General features: G+C 41.1%; 1 protein-coding gene across 1 annotated transcript; it reads left to right on the top strand.

Annotated features, from left to right (window-relative positions):
- Positions 1-779: 779 nt before the first annotated feature.
- Positions 780-17282, top strand: cwf19l2 (CWF19 like cell cycle control factor 2). The gene is made up of 19 exons (XM_053423321.1): positions 780-879; positions 1849-1959; positions 2384-2506; positions 2736-2852; positions 3019-3138; positions 3330-3423; positions 4761-4876; positions 5434-5950; positions 6081-6318; positions 7403-7511; positions 8766-8867; positions 11345-11473; positions 11895-12032; positions 14493-14705; positions 15692-15808; positions 15957-16112; positions 16229-16309; positions 16469-16570; positions 16993-17282. The coding sequence occupies exons 1-19, from the start codon at positions 787-789 to the stop codon at positions 17131-17133; spliced, it is 2817 nt and encodes a 938-aa protein (XP_053279296.1). The 5' UTR covers positions 780-786; the 3' UTR covers positions 17134-17282.
- The last annotated feature ends 5119 nt before the right edge of the window (positions 17283-22401 follow it).

The following is a 22401-nucleotide window of genomic DNA, read 5'->3' as shown; positions in this document are numbered from 1 at the left end:
ACGGACTCAGAGAAGCATATATTGGACTTCAGCAAATACATCCGAGATCCGATGCACCTTATCTGAGGGATTTTTACACACTGTCTCATAAAGATTCCGACAGTAAAGGCAGTGATGGATAAGGTTTTCTTTAACAAGTTAAGTCTTTCATTCTCACTTTGCACCTTAAAACTATGAAATGAACTGAACTATGAACTAGTTCAGAATTTAAACATGTCCGGGGGTCTTGGGGAGCCTTTTGGCAACGCCTATTGAAAATTCTTCTAGGAAATGTAAATTGTATCCACTTTCTAATTTTCTGCAAATTTTGGTAAGAATTTGAGCATGTTAAAGCCCTCAAAAAGCCAATTCATTTGCCTGAATAATAATAATCCTTACAATTTCAATAGGGCCTTTCCCACTGTCACTGTGGGCACTGTCAATGCCTGTCAGTGCTCGGGCCCTAACAAATAACCCCCTTGGTTGAAGTAACAAACAAACACCTGAGGCAGACTGTTTAAGACAGTTCTGACATTTTTTATATAACGATCCATCATAGATGGATTAGGTATGATATTTGGATTTATGAACCTATATCCAAATACTATACTACGTATACTTGTATTTTATTTTCCTGTTGTACGATAATATGTTTCACCTAAGAAGCGTTGGTTTGGTGACATTTATATTTGCTGGAGACGTCTCGTGCGGAACTGTCTTTACTGGACGACAATAGCCACAAAGCAACAGTTGACGTAAACGGCACCGATTTGCGACAGGTAACAAAAAACACTTGACGGCAGTGTCATGGCGGCGTTCGGAGCCAGCTTCGAGAGCACAAGCAGTATCGAGGAAAGAAAGGAAAAAAAACGACAGGCCCGGCGAGAGGTCACAGAACAGGTACGAACCGAGACAAGTGGAAACGATCTCTTTACTTGTGTGAACCTGGTTTTGGTTTCTCTGGTGTTGGTTATGGCGGCAGTGAGGACCGGACCGAAGGAAAGCCAAAATGCTAACTAGGCTAGCATGTAGCTATAACGTGACGTACGGAGGGTTTTAGCGGCGTAACCGCATATTTTCACATTTGTGTTCTCGGCCTTGATGTTAATGACTTTCTCTGAATCTCAGAGCGTCTGTGTGTCTTCTGAGTGTGTGTGGGAAGAGATCCAGCAGGACAAACAGTGAGCAGTTCAGATAGGAGACCTGCATCTGTTTCTCCTGGCTCTATGTCCTGGCCGCAGCTGTAAACTGTGTCCACCTCACAGATAAGCTTGTTGTAAACACGCCATGTACGCACACGCGTTTCTACCTGTGCGTAATCCCTTTAGCTGTGCAGCTTTGTTTACACTTCTGTCCCACACACAGGCCAAGCATCTCCTGGAGATTAACAGCTGTATAGACATTATCGGCCCGGATCACCTGTGCATGAAGCGGCCAAAGCAAAGAGTGCAACCGGGTCTGCTTTATTGTGACCTGGTCTGAAGAGCAATCCGCTCATAATGATCTTAGTTTCACTGCCATTGCATCTCAAAGATAAATGTGAAGCTCCACACAGCTCTCCACAAGCACTGGCTAGTCCCTGTATCCTTTAATTTTAGTTGTTCTCTGATTTGTTTGTGTACATATTTCTTGTTCCTGTAGATGCCATGACCTTATGCCTACAGAGGAAAAGTGCCTATGCTGTAGGATAAAAAAGTGTCCTGAAACGATACCTCAGACAAATGTTGTGTGATCAAGTTGGAGGATCTCCCCCACTGAGCAAACAGGATGTGCTTCTGACATTCTTCTCTTCGCATGAAAATGAAAATGCTTTTGTCCCCTTACTTTCAACCGTTTTACTGATTTTCTTATTTCTTTCCCATCACCCAGGCCAAGCAGAAGTATGAGAGAGAAGTGAGGAAGAAAGAGCTGAAGAGGCTGAGAGGGGAAGACACTTGGATGCTGCCTGAGGTCAACCAGAGGCTGCAGGAGATAGAGCACGTAAGATGCAACGGTTTTCTTCACTTTTATTTGTGCATACAATCAAAAGAGTATGTTAAGCAACCAATAACTTTATTACACCTGAAAACAGTGGTGACTGTGTTACTGTCACAAGCATTAAGTTAGAGTTCCACACTTTTATAGTAACAGTATTTTATAATAGTATTTTATCATTTATCTACACATTCAGTGCCATTATGATTTAAAGTATATTGAAGCAATTATCCAGAGGATAAAGAAGACCATGATAATGATTCTCAAACACTGAGATGTCTTCAATCATACTTAAGACATTCATAGTTATTCTGCCATTATTGAGACATGAGAAAAACATGGAGCTGAATCATAATTGCTGTATGATTTATATCTCAGTGACAAACAATAGCAATATAAATGAAATTCATGGAACCTGAATCCCCTACAGGAGGGCAGTTTGAAGACCAAGAAGAAGAAGAAAGAGAAGAAATCTAAAAAGAAGAAGGAGAAGAAGGCCAAGAAGGAGAAGAAGACAGTAGGAGCAGTAGATGGCTCCAGTGACAGCTCAGAGGTACATTAATTAGATTTCCCTCTGCAGCATACCTTTTAAAGAAGGTCTCAAATTGAAGCTAAATCTAGTTAAATTTGATAAAAGAAAACTTTTTCATTTTATAGAGATGGTGGTTTTTAAGATTTAGCTTTTGGTCTTGCCCTTTGTTTATTTTATATGATAATCTATACTTTCTCTCTTCATCATCATCTATATCTCACCTACACTTTCCCCTCCCTGTCTCTGTTAGGCCTCTGGGGATGATTGGGTTGAGGCTCAGCCTCAGATACAATCTGCTAAAGCCTGGCAGGTTCCTGATGAGTCCAAACCTTCAGAGATCGCCCTCAGCCCATCCCAGAATGTTCAGGTAGCATTTTGCCCAGATACTGGATAATGATATGAACAATGTTTGGTTTCACCCCAAATAGTATCTATCAATTTTCTTTCTCTTTATATTTACTTTTATTTTGAATTGGGGTTGGTTTTCTTATCCCGTCTTTGAACCTTGTTTAAGCCTCCTCACTGTCCTACAGAGAGACGAATGGATGACCTTTGACTTCCTGGCGATGAAGACCACATCCACAGCAGAGAAGAGGGCTGAGAAAGAACGGCAGAAAGATGAGGAGAAGGCAAAGGCTCAGGCCATTGAACAGGTCTGTTTGTTTTACACTTTTTAATATCTGTCTGCTCTGGTTTTTGTTGTCATGTGTCTCTGATGCATATCGCGTCTTTATTTAGTTTCATTTTGCTGCATAGGGTTGTCTGGATGTTTATCATTTGCTTCCAAGTTAAGTTTTTTTAAATGTATAGAAATGATTCTAGTTTGTGTTTGTGGTTCCTTCAGGCTGGCATACACAAACTGGAGCTAAATCCATACTGGAAGAATGGAGGAACGGGGCTGCCCCCAGGGGAGAAGGCTGGTACTGCTTTAAAGAAAGGTGATGGTCATTTGAGATTACAACTCCCTGTCAAATCATTTTTCCAGCCATGTAAAATATTCCACAGACATAATTGGTCTCAACACCTCAGAATAGTTTTCACCAGATTGTATTTATTAAGTTATTTTCACTAACATTCAAGCACAAGCTAAAATATATTTTAGAACAGGTAGAGATATGTGTCTTTTCACTGAGAGTTCTCAATATATTTCTTGATCAAAGGGAAAAAAAGGTAAAGGACTAAATGCATCATAAATAAGCACATGAATAGTGAGAGTAAACCAAACATTAATATCAGATTTGGGGACACCAACACCTATCAGTAAAACATGTGTAACACGAGAATAGTTCAAAAGTAAAACCAAGGTTAAAATCCGGTCAATAGGCACAGCCGCCTAACAAATACAATCTTTGTGATTTGCACAGTCCAATAGAGTCCCGGTGGCAGAGTCGTGGTGCAGAGCAGCTAAAGGCTCTTGCATCCATAGTCACAAAGAGAGACAGAGAATAAGCAGCGCTAAGCTGACAGGCACATGCAGGTATGTGTGCCTGTGTCCTTTATCTTTACATAGTAATTACAGTTCCCACAGCATGGCCTCTCTCTGTTGGAAGATTTGCTTTAACAGCAAAGCAGAATATGCTGACGCAAACCTCTCTCACATACACAGCATCAGAGCCAGATGGAAGTGTTGTCCACTTGTGTTGTTGTAATTATGGTGTTTCAGGGGGTACTGGCTGGTTTCTGTCTCAATATATATTTTTAACATAAGATGCTTTGTTTAGTTAAGAAACAATAGTTGGTCAAACTTTGTGGTTAACAATCAGGGGAAATGCTCCAGGAGTTAAGCAGGTGATAAACAGTTGAAGTTGAGGTGGTGCAAAAAATAATAGTTATATTTTATACATTGGATAACTTTTCCATATTGAAAGGAGATCAAAATTACATCAAGAGTATTTCATCTTTTGTTTGATTGCCTCCAGTTTAAAAACGTCATCAATACCCTCTTCACTCATCATAGTCCGTCACTTGTTGTTCATTTTCATTGGTCACTGCTTTTATTTATTAAATTCTACCCTAAATAATATATTGAACAAGTAGATGATTAAACAGTCACTTCTTTAATTTCTGCATGTCTCTTATGATTACTCTGTAGTGAATTGGCATAATCAACATAACTTGATTTCCTACCATGTTATCATCTTTTGAGTCGTTAGTCACAAGTTAATGACAATGTGGAAAATATGACTCACTCTGGGGCTTAGAATTAGTTAAATGGAGCAAACATAGTATCAGTATGAGTTTCTGTTGAACTATTTTTCTCCATCTGTTCCTTCAGGCTCAGTCGTCAATGATGGAGGTCTGGGCTGGCTGAGGAAGAGCTACCAGAGGATGAGGGAGCAGGCAGAGAGGGAGCAGCGCAGCGTCAACGATGTGGTGGCTGAGAGATATGGGGTGAGAACTGATGGCACACTGGAAGTGGCTCACACACTGGCAGCCACAGTTTAGCAGGCACATATGGTTATGCAGATCAGGATGTTACACACTGCTGAGTTTTTTCTAAATGGAGATTTCGATGTGTTGATTTTAATATTGATTACATTTACTCTGACTTACAATGTCGGGGTACATGCACTCGATAGTAAAGGATTTTTACACACACACACAGTGTGACTTGTTTTGATAGTTTCAACAGTATCTTCATTTTTGTCTTCAGTTGACAACCTAGCAATAAATAATAAAAGTGATGTAAATATTTTTGATGTTTTTGACGCTCTCCAGATCAATGCACTATGGCTTGCTCTATGCTTATCACTTACACGTTGAACTTATCATAATAATAACCTGCAGAATTCATATTTATATTCCTGGATAAATGGGACGTGGCTTCTTCTGCCACAATAAAGTTAAACTCCGCCTGAGAGGAGTATGTGAGACCATGTTTTGTATAGATCTCAGCTGCAAAACCTGGGAAAGTATTTTAAATTGTGTTTTGTTTCTCCTTCTGCCAGTCAATGGAAGACTTTCAGCAGAGACTTGCCGAAGCAGAGGAAGCTGCGTATGAAAAGAAGAGAGGAGGAGGAAGAGAAGGCCCATCAAGAGACGGAAGGAGGGAAGGAGAGAATGATACCCGTGAGAGATGGAGGAGAAACGAGGGAGATGCAGAAGATGAAGGCCGGTGGAGAAAAAACGAAAGACAAAGGGACTCATCACCTCGAGACCGAGAGCGATACCGAGCGAGAGGAGAGGAGGGGGAGAGGGGAGGAATTCGAGGGGGAGGGGAGGAGCGAGGTCGAGATGGAGACAGGTACAGAGAGAAGGACAGAGACAGAAACAGGGATAGAGACAGAGAGAGGGAGAGAGATGGAAGAAGAGACAGAGAGAGGGATGTAGATGGGGAAAGAAATATAGAAAAATATCAACCCAGTGCCTCATCATCATCATCTTCGTCTAGGAGTCAAAGCGCCCTCTCTGGTTCACTTAAAGGTCGGTTCCACAAACCCTCAGAAGACGATGACGGTGTTGAAGGTGGGTTGACGTAGAGGCCTTATCTGATACCTCGGGGTCAAATTTAGCAGAGGCAAACACGACACCTGTAATTTGACACACTAAGCCTCTTGGAAGCTTTAACATGCTTTGTAATGTCTCTGCTGTCCAGCCCCAGAACGTCCTCGCCCGACTCGGCCCTCCACAGGCTTCCTGAAACCCAGCTCCGATGATGAAGACTCTGGTTCGCTTAACGCTGGCGTTCCACCCTGGAAGAAGAACAGCAAACTGGCCCCAGAATCTGACCGCTTGGAAAAACTACAGCAGGAGAAAGAGAGGATTGTTGAGAAAGCTGTAACCCCTCCTCAGGCTGGTCCATGCGGTGACAAAGCTGCTGTGACGACATCAAGGTTTTAATCTTTTAAAACTTTTGCTACCTTCAAAATAGCTTCTGTGACATTTAAGGCAGAGTAATGGACTGAGTGTTCTAGATGTAGCTGTGTTTTGATGGACATTACAAATTATTCTCTTCATGGCATCAGTTGTAGCTTTTTTTAAATGCAAAAAAAACTCTTTAAACCATTCGTCAGCTGCCTTTAACTCTTCAAACCATTTTTAAAAGACAGCGTTTTCTAGGAAAAAACGATTTAGTTTATTTGAATTCTATAACTGTTGAAGTTACTGCAGTTTGTCAAATACAAAGCTAATGGAAAGGGAATACATTTTTCATAAATAATTAATGTTAATACGTTTAGTTATGTATTCTCTGGGGTTTTAACAACTATTTGATTTAATAACAATCGATTATAAAAGTGGTTGTCACCCTTCTTCTTTCGATCTTATTGATCTTCCTCTACTCCTCCTTTTCTCTCTCCCTCTTATTCTCGCCTTCCTTCTTTGGATCCAAGTCAAACGATTGCATCAGAAACGTGGCCATCCAACATATAGCAGTGTCGTGGGCCAGATGTCAGAGGATCGCTGCTTCCTCAAGCCTCCTTAGTGCAGTGCTGTGCCTCATTAGGCTAAGTTGTTTGGGTAAACTAGCACATGGAACCCCTGCAGCATGAAGTGAGTCTTGAAGTGGGGTAGCAGAATGAAATGAGGCTATGAGGAGTGTAATAGACTAGAACGCTGCAGTTCAGATTCTCACAGACAAAGCTATAATGATCTCTAGGGGGCACAAAGACTCAACGGAATCAAAACAGATAAACACTGTGAGAGCTCGGAAACAAACAACTACAAGGTTAGACAAAAATAAACTTCCCAAATAAGTTTCCCGGTAGTGGATTTAGGGTTATTGCCAGGGAGGATAATGAAGTCACTAAATCCTGCTGTTCAGAGGCTGAGTTGTGGTAGAAAGAGTTGAAGAAGTTCTGAGCTAAGGGAGTCGTGGTAATGGTATCTCTGGGAACTGTTTGGTCTTCTCTCATTTTTCAATTTCCTTTACTACCTTTTGTGTTGTTCTACCCTTCACATTGTTTTTCTTTGTCCCAGGATTGAGAGTGAAAGTGAGGAAGAAGAGGAAGAGATTCCTCTGCTGTCAGAAGAAGAGATGAACAGACTGGCAAGCGAGTTGGTGAAGGCAGAGATTAGGGGCAAAACAGTGAGTAATTTATCGTTATATAACTGCTTAAAATCTCAGGATGAAAAAAAGAGTATCCGTATACATTGAAAGACACAGATAAAGATGTGAACTTAGAAAGAACATGTGATTCAAGAGCCGTTGCTGATTAAGGCAACGCTGTAAGCAAAGCATGTGATTTTCACAGCGGAATTGATGCTACATGTCCTCTACCCAGGTGCCACCCTTTACCTGAGCACTTCAGAGATTTGTCAAAGTCCTGACCCCATCGTGCGGGCATTCTCCGGAGTTCATGGGTGGTTCGGATAGTCATTATAATCTCCTTCCCTAACCACTCTGCCTTCACCCTGACAAGGTCAAGAAAAGATATGAAGGATAGTTTTTTATGAATTAGGAAAGGAGAGTTGCAATGTAGAGATAATTTACTTTTTGAGTGTTAGTTTTGAAAGGTTGGTTGTAAACAAGCTGCAAAGATACTAAAGTAATCACCGATGAAATTCACAGTTTACATAATAATTAATATATCATATTTCTCTCTTTACAAAAAAGTATTTGATTTAAAAGAACTAAAGGCCCTTCAAGCCTCAGTTTTCATTGAGCTTTAACTCACTGATATTTATAGACGATAAAATAAATGTGTTTGGTGGACTGGCATAAAACTATCTTTAGCTTTACAGTTGATTTTATTTTTCAACACCTTTCCTCCCAGTCTTTGCATAGGTTTAACAGCACGTCATGGGATCCATTAATTGATAGTGTTTATTGATCGGTGCACTTAACGCACCATCTGCCTTCACTTGTCAATGCTAAGAGTGCTATTGGGATCTCTTATAGAGGGGGTCAAAGGGCTGACTGTCAAACAAACACACTTTCACACACACTTAGATACACACACTCACACCTATAAGTGTTTTCAACCTGACAGCCAGCATCTCCCTACACGACAAAGCAATCAGACCAATACTCCCTAAAGTGTGTGTGTGTGTGTGTGTGTGTGTGTGTGTGTGTGTGTGTGTGTGTGTGTGTGTGTGTGTGTGTGTGTGTGTGTGTGTGTGTGTGTGTGTGTGTGTGTGTGTGTGTGTGTGTGTGTGTGTGTGTGTGTGTGTGTCAAACAAAATTTAAATACTCGGCAAAAAAAATACATGATATAGAAAATCTACATATTGCAAATTAGCAGTCTAATATTGGTCATTAATATACCGTATTCTGATTTTATTGGCTTATTGGCTTTAAAAGATGTTTTATTTGTCAAATACATAATTGTGTCTGTTGCAGACCCTGGTTGAGAAGCTGAAATCACAACTGGAGGCAGCACGGAAAGTCAAAGACGACCACTGCGCCCGAAAGAAGCTACTGGACACGGCTGCATCAAACCAGGTGTGTAGATGGTATCCAGTAAGTTAACAGAGTCGTTGTCTAACTAATTTACAAGTGATCTGGAGGAAAGACAAAAAAATTGACACATTTCGCAGTATAACAAAATATACTTTAAGACATTTCAAAGTATCGTCTTCAAAATGATGATTAGGTTTAACATTCCCCCCCTGAACAGCGTTTACATAAGCTGATGATTAACTTCAGTGAAGGCAGGAGTTGTTGCAGGCTGTTGAATTAGACTACATTAGTTTTTATGTTCGGTAAAGCAAGATTTTCTTTAGACCCCGATTTAACTGTACAAATAAAACAGTCCTTTCTCAGGTCAAGAAAGATGGAAGAACTTTTTTAATTGGAAACTGTTTTCCTCTCTCCATTTCCCCTCTTATGTGTTTTTCTTATCTAAATATGTTTTTGACCTTGTGCTTATCTACACAGTGTTGTTTCACCTTTATTTATCACACACACACACACACATACACACACACACACACACACACTTCATACACGTTACTGCAGATTTTCACATTAATTCCCAAATATACACAACTAAATTGGGTATAAGCATAAACTGCATGCATACTCATGATAAGACACACAAACACACACTGAATCTTGTGCCATTTATCTGCTGGCTGCTTCATTGTTCTCTTCCATCGTATAACAAAAAAAAATCCAACCACGCAAGCCTAAATAAAATCACTTCATGCCCTTCAAAGAACCCTCTCAACCTGTGAGAACCTGCTGCAGTGTCTTCACAACGATAGTTTTTCGATTTTTTCCCACAAAACTATGCAAATACATTTATACTCATACATACAGTTGGTTTCTGCAACATCCACCTCACACCATATAGGAAGCAGGAAAAGCGTCTCACACAAACTCGTCATCAGTTGAAGAGGAATTTACATCTGACTGCTGTTAAAGGAAGTAGTTTGTGTCTCCACCATGCATCTGTGTTTGTAGTATAAGCCATCAACAGGGAGCATTGGCTGTGTCCTGACATCACACCAATACTTTATCTCCACTTACTGGCTTTTCTTCTGGCTACATACACACAGACTCAAACATATATTTCCAGATAAACGGCAGCGTACTTCCGACATGAGCAGACTCAAGACATCTTCATAAACATACAGGAAGCAGGCTGTGATTATTTATATAACCTGATATCATAATTTGTAGGTTTGGCCAAATGCATCCCCAGTAAGGCTGTCCTGTCAAATTTAAATACTAGCATGAGATCCTCCAAAAGCTTTCAGAGAAAATGTCATAATTCTTATGTTTTAGTGCACTTATCAGCTGAGAGGTACTTCGGCTCTCTTAAAGACGGAGTGCTGTTGATTTGCACTCGTTCGGGGTCCTTCCAGTTTGTCTCGTTGTGGACGACTTTTGGCTAATCGTCACTGTTCAGTGATCTTACTCCTGATGCATGTCTAGCTCACATTGTGTCGAGCCTCAGGTGAACCGACCAAGGCGATTGGAGCAAAGAAATCTTCTTCTCACTTTCTGTTTTGACTGTTTCTCTTCCTCTGCTTCTTCAATCTTCATCTTGTGTCTCATCTGTCTCTGTTTGACAGTAAGTCCAGTCTGTTTTTAGGCCGTCTAATCAGTCAGTGGCTGCAGTTAGGTTGTTTTTCCTCCAATAAATGTATTCAGTATTAAGAGGGCTTCATAAAATGATGAGATACTGTGTTATTCTAACTTTAGCGCAGCTCAGATTGCAGCTCCTCATAACAAGGCCAGAAAGAAAAAAAACGACCTTTTGTGCTTCATTTTCACCGAGTGAACTGAGTCAGCAGTTTTATCAGAACATTGTACTGCAGGAACAAAAGCTTCTCTTCTCTTTTTGTCCACCTAACTAGGTAATGTTCAATTATGCAAAGATTTCCTAGACAAACGCACCACTGTTATTCATAAATACTCCCAACGACTTTAATATAATCCAAGTAGATAATCATACTTGGGAAGCATAAATATAAATCTAACTGTGTTTTAATACAATATTTCATGTTAACAAATTAATCCCAGATAATACCCAGCGTTTTCAACACTATAAGTCAAAAAGCAAATGCTTCCTCCGTCCTTGAGGCCTTGGTTTTCAGGCTAAATCCAGAACATTGCCAGATGGCTTTTGTTGAGATCACATTCAGCCAGTCAGTCCACCCAGTGACTGACAAGATAGCTCAATACATAGTGAGTTACAAGACTAATTAAAACACTCAGTTTCATGTGTTTTGGACTTAATAAGGTTTGGGCCTCAGGGCCCTTCGAGAGGGAATTAAAACCTGTGCTTAGTGGTGAAGTCATCCAAGCTGTTACAGGCCAGGTCGGCAAATGCAGCATTTCTGATCTGACATTTGTTGGAGACATTGGATGATATCAGGCATTCATTTTGTGTGTATGTCTGGTGTAGAAACACACTAGAAACAAGTCTTTCAGCCTTCTGGTCTTGACCCGACTGTGTTTTCTCTCTCCAGGTCCCAGGTCGCTCCACTGAGGAAGAGGAGGTCCTGCTGTTTAGAACGGATCATTCGGGTCGGGCCTGGCCAGTCAACGCTCCCTCCGGACCTCAGGAGCCCCATGGAGGACGACGGAAAAAGAAATCGGTAAAGAGAGCGAGAGGGGGGTGGTAGGAAAGTAGGGGGGAAATCGTTGTTTTCAATTAGAGTGTAACAAGAGCAGCGACTTCAACTGACTCTGAGTTTAAATGTTTGTAGTATTCATCCACGGACCACCTCCATAATAAATGTCTCCCTAACTGTTTGTCTCACCTTCTGTTTCCTCTGGATCAGTCTGTCGCTGCTCTGTCCATTTCTGTATGTCAGAGTCCATCTGTCTAGGTTGTCAGTCTTTTTTCCCTGCATACATTCATCGTGTTCTTCCTCTCTTCTCTCACTTTCTCATTCCTCCTTTTCACTCATTTTTACTTCTTTTTTTTTTGACCAATTTTCCAATGGATTTTCCTGTTCACTTGTCTGTCCCTCCTTCCATTGGTTCACAGTCCTCTCTCTGTACCTCTCTCCTCAGATCGAGACCCATGCTGATGGGGAGCGTGTGCGCTACTTCCAGGATGATGACAATGTTGGTCTGAAGGAGATGGTGAGGAGGGAGAAGATGAGCTCAGCACAGGATCAGAACGCCCTCTACTCCCGCATGGCTGCTAAGGTAAGAAGACAATGGTTTTACCAGTTGGCATCGCTGCACACCGATTGGATACTAATAATTTCCAGAATGAAAAGTGTGATCCATGATGTGTCTGACCATAAAAAATTACAACTTGTTCTAGTAGGGCACAGATCAGTTATTCTGAGTGCGTGACAGGACTGTTCGTACCCGCGTACAAGTATGTCAGAGGAGGTTGGCTTGAATTCTGACTTCTTTCAAGTTGTTGCAGCTGCTCTTACTAAACATGGAAAATGTGTCCAGCTCGTGCTTAGATTTACTCTGCACTTAGATATTTTGTTGCTTGGACAGATTTTCTGCCCTCTGCAGCTCTTATCTTAAAGGGCACATAGTATTCCCATTTTACCAAAGTTGATATGGTTCCTTGGGGTCTTAATGAAATGTCTGTAACATATTTTGGTCAAAATACCACAAGGATCATTTAAAACAACACCCTCCTCAGATTGACCTGTTTTGAGTGCCCCCCCAAGAATTAGAGCTGGATAAAGGATAAGATAAAGATTTTCTTATCTTATGTTATGAGAATAACCAAATGATGACGGGGGCTTTCAGCAGTTTGAGCCAAAGACCCAGAATGAAATTTTTATAATCGCTATGTTCCCCTACGAATGTTTCTAATAAATACTACAGTAGTGTGTGATGGCTACAGATTGTTGTAAAGTTGAAAATGTATTACAAGCAACAGACATTAGGAATGACACCCAGCAGAGGTTGAAAAAAAGATTATGTCAGTGAGAAGAATGTAGATATAAAAACAAACTCACTCATTACACTTGCACACATAAGTGCTGCACCAACAAAGAGTGACACTAAAAATACATCTTTAGTTACCATGGCAGGGCTTCTATAAATACTACCTCTCATCATCAAATTAAAAAACATAGAGCAGATGATCATCACTGAACAGGTTCATACATGGACGCTGCACGAGCCTTTGTACTCAAACTTGCTCTTAAATGAATCACAAGGCTATTGTTAAAAGTGTTTTAAAGGTTCACTGTGTGGAATTTAGTGACATCTAGCGGTGAAGTTGCATATTGCAGCTGAATACCCCTCCCCTCAGCCTCCCCTTCCAAACATGAAAGAGAACCTGTAGTAACCTTCACTTTTCATAAAAACTCAAAAGATGTTTAGTTTGTCCAGTCTGTACTACTGGAAAAAAACATGGCGGTGGTAATTCAAAATATAAAGCTCCCATTTTAGGGTAAAGAAAACAACAATTCTTATAATTTAGATGAAACAAACTAGTTAAACAAACGGATCCCTTTCACGTAGATCTTACTTAATTAAACTCAAGACCAAAACAAATTCAATGGTCCTTCAGAAGCTAAGTTAAAAAAACCTGAAGGTATCTGTACCGTTTTCTGTTTAGCAACTGGAAGTTGTATCCACTGGTCAGTGACAGATCTGCAGATTTTATGCTGTGTATTTTTTATTAATAAATCAGTAGTATGCCAGCAATGCAGTATGTAAATCCCTTCCAGCTCTCTGCTACAGCAGAATTCAAAATCTATTATTTAAATGAGATCAGGAATGTGTCCATTGATCATTAGCTGACACTTATGTCAAGAAAAGACCATGAGCAGTGAATATTAAGACTGACGGCATGTATATTGATTTATTACCATATTACAGCTAATTAGTGTGTGTGTCATGTGACTTAATGTGTGTGTGCAAGAAAACTGTACGCCCCTGGACACCTATGTGCTGCAACACACATGTACACACACTCCCTCCCACACTGCCACTAAACTAATCCAATTTTCACTCTCTCGTACATGGCGAGTCATGCCCACACACACACCACTTCATCCAGGCCGGCCTCTTGCTCTCTCTCTCACGCGCACAGATTCCAACCTGTTACCCGGTCGCCATGGTGACAATGCTCAGGCGTAGATACACTAGATACGATACGCAGCGTCCTGCCACACACCGTTAACACATCGAGACCAACCTACATGTAGAGTGCAGTTCAGGCACATTGCGTGCGTGCGCACGCACACAAACACACACACAAAATAATCCGTGGAAACGGCACAGATGGTAGAATTGCGTCAGCAACTACATAAACCACTTAGCAGCCACTTTCAAAGCACGGTTAGCATCTCTACAGAATTTTTCTGATGATTACTTTACCACTTTTTAAGAAGTGCCACCATAGAACTGTTTAAATTTCGTCTACCTTTCATCAAGCATGTCTCTTAATTACAATAATATCCCACAAAGAGTGTGATTATTTATACTGTAGCATGTTCTTCCCACACTTTTGATTGGATAGAGAAAACACACCAGGTTTGGTCAATAACGATCACATGCCCGTCAACTGCTGTGCTCACTCTCTCTCTCTTCTTCCCTACATCTCCATCTCCTCATCCACTTCTGTCTCGTCTGTCTCGCCCATTGCCTCCATTGCCACCACTTGTGCTCCACTCGTCTCCCCAGATGATGGGGAAGACAGACGGCGACAACTACACGCTGGATGACATGTTTGTGTCGAGTGCAGCGCAGCGGGAGGGCGAGGGGACGGAAGAGGAGAGGATGAGGAGCAGAGCCATCGGGGAGAGTAGGAGGATGGTTGCCTCTCTGGAGAAATGTCACCACTGCTTCAGCAGCCAAGAGCTCCAGAAGCACCTCATAGTGGCAATAGGCAGCAAGGTAAGGCATTGTGAATGTGGGGCTCCTTTTAGACGAGACGAATGAGCTTTATTCATTATTTCCCGAAGCTTTTGTCTTTCAGTGCATCGTTTATTCGGATCTACGGTGGCAGAGACGTGTCACACAAGTGCAGAAAAAAACAGAACAAATTTATGCAAAATCTTCAACGCAACTTCAACCTCCACAATACAACTGCATAAGCCAGAACTAATGAAAAAGTGACAACACAACTACAAAAGCTACAACTTGACTACAAAAAACTGAACACAAATGCAGAAATGACAACACGACAAAATAAACACAACACAACAGAAACTATTATGTTGATAATGAAACACGCAGATTTAATTACTGCAGTCAAGTGAGCTGTCTTTCACTTAAAGGTTCTGTGTGTAGAATTTAGTGACATCTAGTGGTGGGGTTGCATGTTGCAGCTGAATACCCCTCTCCTCACCCTCCCCTTTCAAACATGAAGGAGAACCTGTGGAAGCCTTCACTTGACATAAAAACTCAAAAAGGGTTTAGTTTTTCCAGTTTGGACTATTGTAAAATAAACATGGCGGACTCCGTAGACAGGACCCGCTCCCAATGTAAATATAAAGTATTTAAATATAAAGGGGCCCTTCTAGGGTAAAGAAAACAACACATCACTTTAGATGAAATATACTAGTGAAAACATCACAAGCATTATTTTATATGAAATTTCGGCCAATAAATTTTGTGTCCCTTTGTGTGGTGTGGCTGTTGTAGTTTAGTTCTGGCTTTTGCTTTTAGGTTTTCCATTAATAGGCTTGTGCAACTCAGTATACACAGTATAGATTAGCAGTCCAATTCAAATGACACCATGTCCACAATTATAAGATAAAGATGTGATGTTTGACAAATAGTTGTCTATTATTATTGCAGGTGTTTTATTTTAGGTGCCTAAAAAATATATTTGTTATACTTTGCTATATGAACAGAATGAGTTTGTGACTTGTGTGCAGGCGTACCTGAGCCTTCCTGTGGGAGTGTCGATGACGGAGGGCCACTGTCTCATCTGTCCCCTCCAGCATCACTGCTCTGCCACCGGATTGGACGAGGATGTCTGGTCGGAAATGCAGGTCAGCCAATCAGTCTTCCCTTGTAGTTTGGCAAAATAACAACTTCTATGATTGTTGCTGTACAGCAGTGGTTCATAAAGAAAGCCTGATTTCACTTTTTCAATGAATAAAACTTAATACGAGTTTCCTGCTGCTTTGCTGTCCCCAGCTGTTCCGGCGTACTTTGGTCCGTATGTTTGAATCCCAGGAGCAGGACTGTGTGTTCATGGAAACACACATGAACCCACGCAGAAGGCAACACATGGTCCTCGAGTGTATCCCACTGCCCAGAGAGCTGGGTGATATGGCACCCATATATTTTAAGGTTTGTTGTTTCATTGTTGTGATGAAGCACATTTATGGGATGAAGGCATAGGTTACAGTGTAAGGCAGGAAAATCAAATGCATGTAGAATTATAAATGTTTACTGTGTGTCTCCAGAAAGCCATCATGGAGTGTGATGAGGAATGGGCCATGAACAAGAAGGTTGTCGACCTCTCTTCAAAAGACGTCCGCCAAGCTGTATGTTCCTTTTTTTCACCGTCTTTTTACCAATCTGTTGTTGATCATTTTTCTCTGGTTATTCTTTTCTCATTTCTTGTTTTTCCTCACTTTACTCTGCTCTTGTATTTTCTCGTTCTTTTTAAAGTTACAACATTTTGTGTGTGTGTGTGTTGCTAGGTTCCTCGAGGTCTGCCCTACTTTGCCGTAGACTTTGGACTCCAGGGAGGATTTGCTCATGTGATAGAAAATGAACAGAAGTTCCCTCATTACTTTGGCAAGGTCAGTTTGTGAATTAAGGCTGTTGCTTCTCGTACAGTTTCATATTGTTTTTGTATCTCTTAGCAAGAAGAAGTCACTATCATTTGGTTCCAGTAACATCATTAAACCTGCACATGTGTGACAGTGGGTCGCAGCCCCAAATCAATCCTACAAAGATCGAGGAGGATCTCACCTCACTTTACATTAAATCAGTCACTTCATGACAACAGAGATTTAAGAACATGTTTTTTGATAACTGACGATACAATGTTAATAAATTGTTATTCAGGCTTACAGTAAAGCAACTACTGTCAGGTCAAAGATGCTTCATATGAACCTTGTTAGGATTTTGATATTTGATTGTTTTTCTACTATAACTAATCAATTCAAGCAAATTGTCACTGCAATATTTCAAAAACCATTAATCTCTCCTCCCCTCTCAGGAAGTGGTCGGAGGCATGATGGACCTGGAGCCGCGGCGTTGGAGGAAGTTGATCAGAGAGAACTTTGACGATCAGAGGAAAAAAGTGTTGCAGTTTGCACAGTGGTGGAAACCGTTCGACTGCACCAAGACTGAGAGCTAACTGAACACAGACAGACGAGTGTGCATGTTGGATTTGACTTGGGAAGACGACAACCTCACAGTCCTACAACCTGGCAGGCGTCAATACAATTTTAAATGTATTATTGTTGGAACCTTTTTCTTAAATAAAAAACAAATCATCTGATTTAAGCAGTAGCTGTTATTTGTGTGTTACATAAACACGGAAGAAGTGATTACTTATAAACATGTTTCCAAAAGCTTTCGAGACAAAAATCGTATCCCCCATTATGTAGTATTACAACATATTTAAACACTAGTTTGTGTTTCAAGTTATTGAAAGTATTTCAGTGTCAATTAAGGCTTTTTTTTCATAGTTTGAGTCAGAACTTGTTCAGAAATCAACTAAACACAAGTAGACATCCCATTCTGATTTACAAGTAATTCTTTAAGGCACCAACAACAGTATTTATATTCCAAAAATGGGCATAAATGAAATGTATGAAGAAAGAAAAGTGATAATGTCTATGCTCCTATATGCACCTTTCCTGTAAAACTGATTCTCAAACTTGGGGCAGGGTGTAGACTGACACCATGCTGCATTAATATGATTCACACAGCAAAATAAACATAAAAAGTCTGACGATAAAACTCAGTTTTAAACATTTTTTATTAATTACTTTCCCTCAATCGTTCTTAATGAGTGATATAAAACAATTTGTTGGGTCAGGGGGAGTTTTTTCTTTTGTGGCTTCCGAACCACCACTGCTATAAAACTACACTGTGCAAGAGGATCATTGTGGGTGCAAGACAGTGTTGTGTGTCTTTGTGTTCTTCAATTTTCCAACATAGAAAACAACAAAAACTCACTTTGATATGTTAGTGGCAGTCTGAATTGTGGAGTCGAGCGCCTCCACTCTCTATTTTCCACGCCTCGCTTTTCGCAACTGCTGTTCTCCAGTCCAGGGATTTAATTTCTTACTCTGTGGCCTCCTGATCTGCTGCAGCTGTCACTTCATTTTAAGAGGTTTCAGTGTCATCTCAGTCAAACCGGGGCGAGTGTGTACACACGCACACCCCGCAGCATCGCAGCCCTCACCCCCCCGGCCCGGCCTGCTGCGCATACACTTCCTCTCATGAGCAATCAGCCACCTTGCCCCGGTGTGAGACCCCATCTGTTTTTTTTTCAGTCTTGCTATTGGCTCTTTGATTAGCTCATCACTTCAGAGGCTCACCTTATTTCCAGGATTCATCTCAGACTCCATGTGGTGCATGGGTGCCGCCAGTTAGTGCTGAATCTGTGTGAATCACAGAAGAGGTGGATTTCATGTTGGTGGGTGTTGCACTGTTATGTGTATTTGGTCACAGAGAGAAAAGGGACATGCCTCAGAATTATAAACCTAAAAGACATTCAATCAAATGATGAGTTCAGGTATTTGTGTTATCGCAGTTAGATCATTGTTCTGTGATCTGGTCCAACACATCAGGTATTGATTGAAAAAGCTACTACATAATTGTTGCCTTTTGCAGTAATCTATCATTGTACTATGTAGTAATATCTTTTTTTATCAGACAGTTTATTTTACTCATTTAGTTATCAAGCAGTTGTGGCCTGGAATGTTCTTTGACATTAGAAAACAACATGTTTTTTTTTTTATTTCAGACTTTAGCCCTTTAGCCCTCCACGACTTCCTTGTTTATAGATTTACTTGAAGATGCGATGTGGATGTAGAGAGCCATTAGCCCATTTGATCATTTGAAGCCGTATGGTTCAAATTAAGGGGAGATTTATTTATGATCTTTAGAAGCTGCTCCCTGGGACCGTGCACCGTGCAATTTATATTGTGCAAGTGACAGAGAGGCCCAGGTTCATGGTTAATAGCAGCAGAGTGGCGTGGAGTAATATATGGTTATGGCCAATTAGATTGGCTGGGGACAGATTTATGATGGGGGCGGCCATTTCTTGTTCCTCTCTGCCTCTACCTAACACACACACACACACACACACACTTACACACACACATACATGTATTTTTCTAGAGGGATTTCGCCACCTCTCTCACAATGCTGTTTCCTCCTCTGTAGCTTGGTTTCATTAATTCATTCATTCGCCCTCTCTGCCTCAGGCTCCTTTATTTCTTCTCTTTTCCAATTCCCTAACATTCTCTCACACACTCCTCATTATGCATCATTCACAGGCAGGAGACAGAAAGATGAGGTGATAACGCAGAGACGTCATGAATCACAAAATCCGAGCTGACGGCCTCCTTAAAAACTTTACACACACACAGAGGAGAAATTAAAGATTTAGTACCTCTAATGACCGTGCACAGCAATGAAAAGCTCAATGTGTGTGTGTGTGTGTGTCAGGCAGGTCCATGAATGTATAATGGTTGTTTCATGTTTGAGAGCGTCCTCTACATATCTCTGAGGGGATGGCACCTGGTTATGACTGGTTACCATGTGACGGAGCTGAACCTCTTCTTATCTCGCTGCCTTCAACCAGCTACACGTGTGTTTGGGGTTTCGATTCCGTAAACTCCTCTCGGTTTGGCTGGAGGGTTTTGTCTATATATGGTGTTTTGTCCCGTTTGCCTGCTTTTACGTGATATATCTCCCGTGAGTTCCAGGCTTTTAGAGTTCACCTAAATATCCAGGGTTGTACCTGAAATTACATCGTATATCTATTTGAAAAACACGCTGGTTACTTCCTCCCTCTCCTCTCTTAGCTTTTTTTATGGGCCAACTTACTACAGTACTTTAAAATGTATTTCCCGATATTTAAGGATACCATTAAGACTAAGAGACAATTCCTCGATTGCTTGCTTATATTTACATTTATATTAAGACAATGCATAGACTGTATATGAGGATGGACGACACGTCTCCTCTTCCTCCCAGAAATGAAGGCAAAATATCCAGGATGCAAACATCCCCATCTGATGCATTTGGATATTGAAACCATATCCATGATATGAGAACTACCTAAAATGACAGAAATCATCTTTGAGAAAAGATTTTTAATTGTTTTGTATTTTATATTTATTATGAAGGAGGAAAGGTTTATATCCGACTACCTCAGTCAGACACAAGGGGGCGATCAAGATACTTTTGCTCCACTTTTGGTTAGCTGTCATGTCGTACATCTTTATATACTGTCTATGCAGCAAGGCATAACACCTTTTTATGTTATGAAAACAAAGGGCAACAATAAGTGCACACACCTTTCGGACTCATTATAGGAAATATATATCATATTGTTGTAATATAAGCTAAATTATATCAAGAGCCATATGTAGCAAGAGCTACATATGGTGATGATACACCCCCCCTCCTAACGGCCCTCTCGTTGAAGCTAAAACAAATCAACGTGTACGCCAGCCTATTGATTTTATTTCAACTATTTTCATCTCATGTGCAATATTTTTGTCAATGTGTTGTAATATCCCGCATTTCATACTGATACTTATACTTCAGTTTTACATTCAGTTGTATTTTTGACATCGTTTTTTTACTGTGTTTTTATTGAATTATGTTCTATTTATATTGTTCTGCACTGTAATATTAATATAATATAATTGTAGCAAGCTGTCACATGAATTTCCTTTTATAAAGTATTTTCTTATCATATTTATTGATTGAGGAATTCAACATTAATGATAAAAAATTCTCACCAACCACTCCTTTAAAGTTCCCACTACATAATTGCTCCATCCATTCCAGGAGCACTGCCACTGACAGAACAGGATCAGAACAGTTAATGTTATTTTGAGATAACAAAGTGAATTTGATGTCATCCATGTTTAGATACCTGCGGGATTCACGTGTGAGGTGGGGATGGGGGGGGGGGGGGTGCATCATCCTTCCTATCGGGCTTACTCTAATTTCCTGACAGTTGTTGGTCTGTTTCCCTGTCTGCAGGCTGTGAGCTCACGGCCGTCCCTCTGTCAGTGGCCTTATCTCCTCTCAAACATGATTTATTCCACTGTAGCGTTGGTTTTATTAAATGCCCACATTATTACTGATGGATGGCCGACTGATCGCTAAGAGCAAGCGACCTGATAAGGGAGGCGAGATGGAGACTGTGTGTGTAGTGAGAGAGAGAGAGAGATAGAGAGTGGGTGTGTGTAAGAGGAGTGGAATTCTATGCAGTGTATTGGGGTCATGCTGCTCCACAAAGTCAAATGAATTAGTAGGCACCTCCAGGAAATTACACTGCAATGTGTGTGTGTGTGTGTGTGTGTGTGGTGGCCCATGCACGTGCACGCCCTTGCATGATGCATCATGGCTGTTTGAGTGCCTCTCTGCTTGTCCCTTTGGGGCCCTTAATGAACAGACATCCTCTGCCAATCAAGGTCAAGGTCACGGCCGTGATTAGTGCCAGACACAAGCATAGTCCTGCTCTCTGATGAGAGACAGCGGCGGTGCACCATGTTGCCAGCTCCATTATCTGCATGTGCAGCCATATTTGTCCTTGTATACCCATGTTGAGAACAGTTGGCCCAGTGCTGTGAACTTGGCTCATTGGCCATGACTGTCGCTTGATGAGCGTCAGATGTTGCTTGATTGCTTTTTATCAATTACCTGCCAACATGGCCCTATTGTGAACGACACTGTGTCAAAACATATAAATATATTTACTTAACATTTCCACCAAACATCGGTAATTTGGTTTATTTTGTTTCCAATCACATTTTTGAAACAAACCTGAAAGAAACAAAAGGTCTCCACGGTGTCCTGTGCATGGGAGACTCTATGAGGCCCCTGAGGAGCACAGGTTTATGTCTTCATCATTGTGTCTGGGAATTTAAACACAAAAAAGGTGACGGAAATGTTACAATAGAACACACAACACGAACCCAGACACACGGGTCTGCACAGCTCTCCTTGTTAGGACTTCCATTCATTGCAGACATTCTAACCAAATCCTCCTCCTTAGCCTTAACCATGACCAATTCAAGCCTAACCCTAATCACTATTGGATGCATGGTTGGATAGAGATAGAAAGAACTATGTTGAGTCTATCTATCTATTTATATATCTATCTATCTTTCATCTGTTTTTTGTCCGATTTTTTTGTCCAAATACAAAGCAGCACAGCGCGCCGTTGCACACATCACAGTGCGAGCTCGCAGACCTCTCTCTCTCTCTCTCTCTCTCTCTCTCTCTCTCTCTCTCTCCCCCTCACCATCACCCTATCTCTCTGTCTCTCCCCCCCCTCACCCTATCTCTCTCTCTCTCCTCTCATCTCACGCACCTCCACTCTCACGCGCCATCTCTCAGCAGCAGCACACAGGCCCGCGGGAGGGGA

This window comes from Pleuronectes platessa, chromosome 5 (assembly GCF_947347685.1).
Source record: "Pleuronectes platessa chromosome 5, fPlePla1.1, whole genome shotgun sequence".
In the NCBI taxonomy this organism is placed as follows: domain Eukaryota; kingdom Metazoa; phylum Chordata; class Actinopteri; order Pleuronectiformes; family Pleuronectidae; genus Pleuronectes; species Pleuronectes platessa.
The sequence above is the reverse complement of the archived record's forward strand: the minus strand, read 5'-3'. Positions and strand labels throughout refer to the sequence as shown.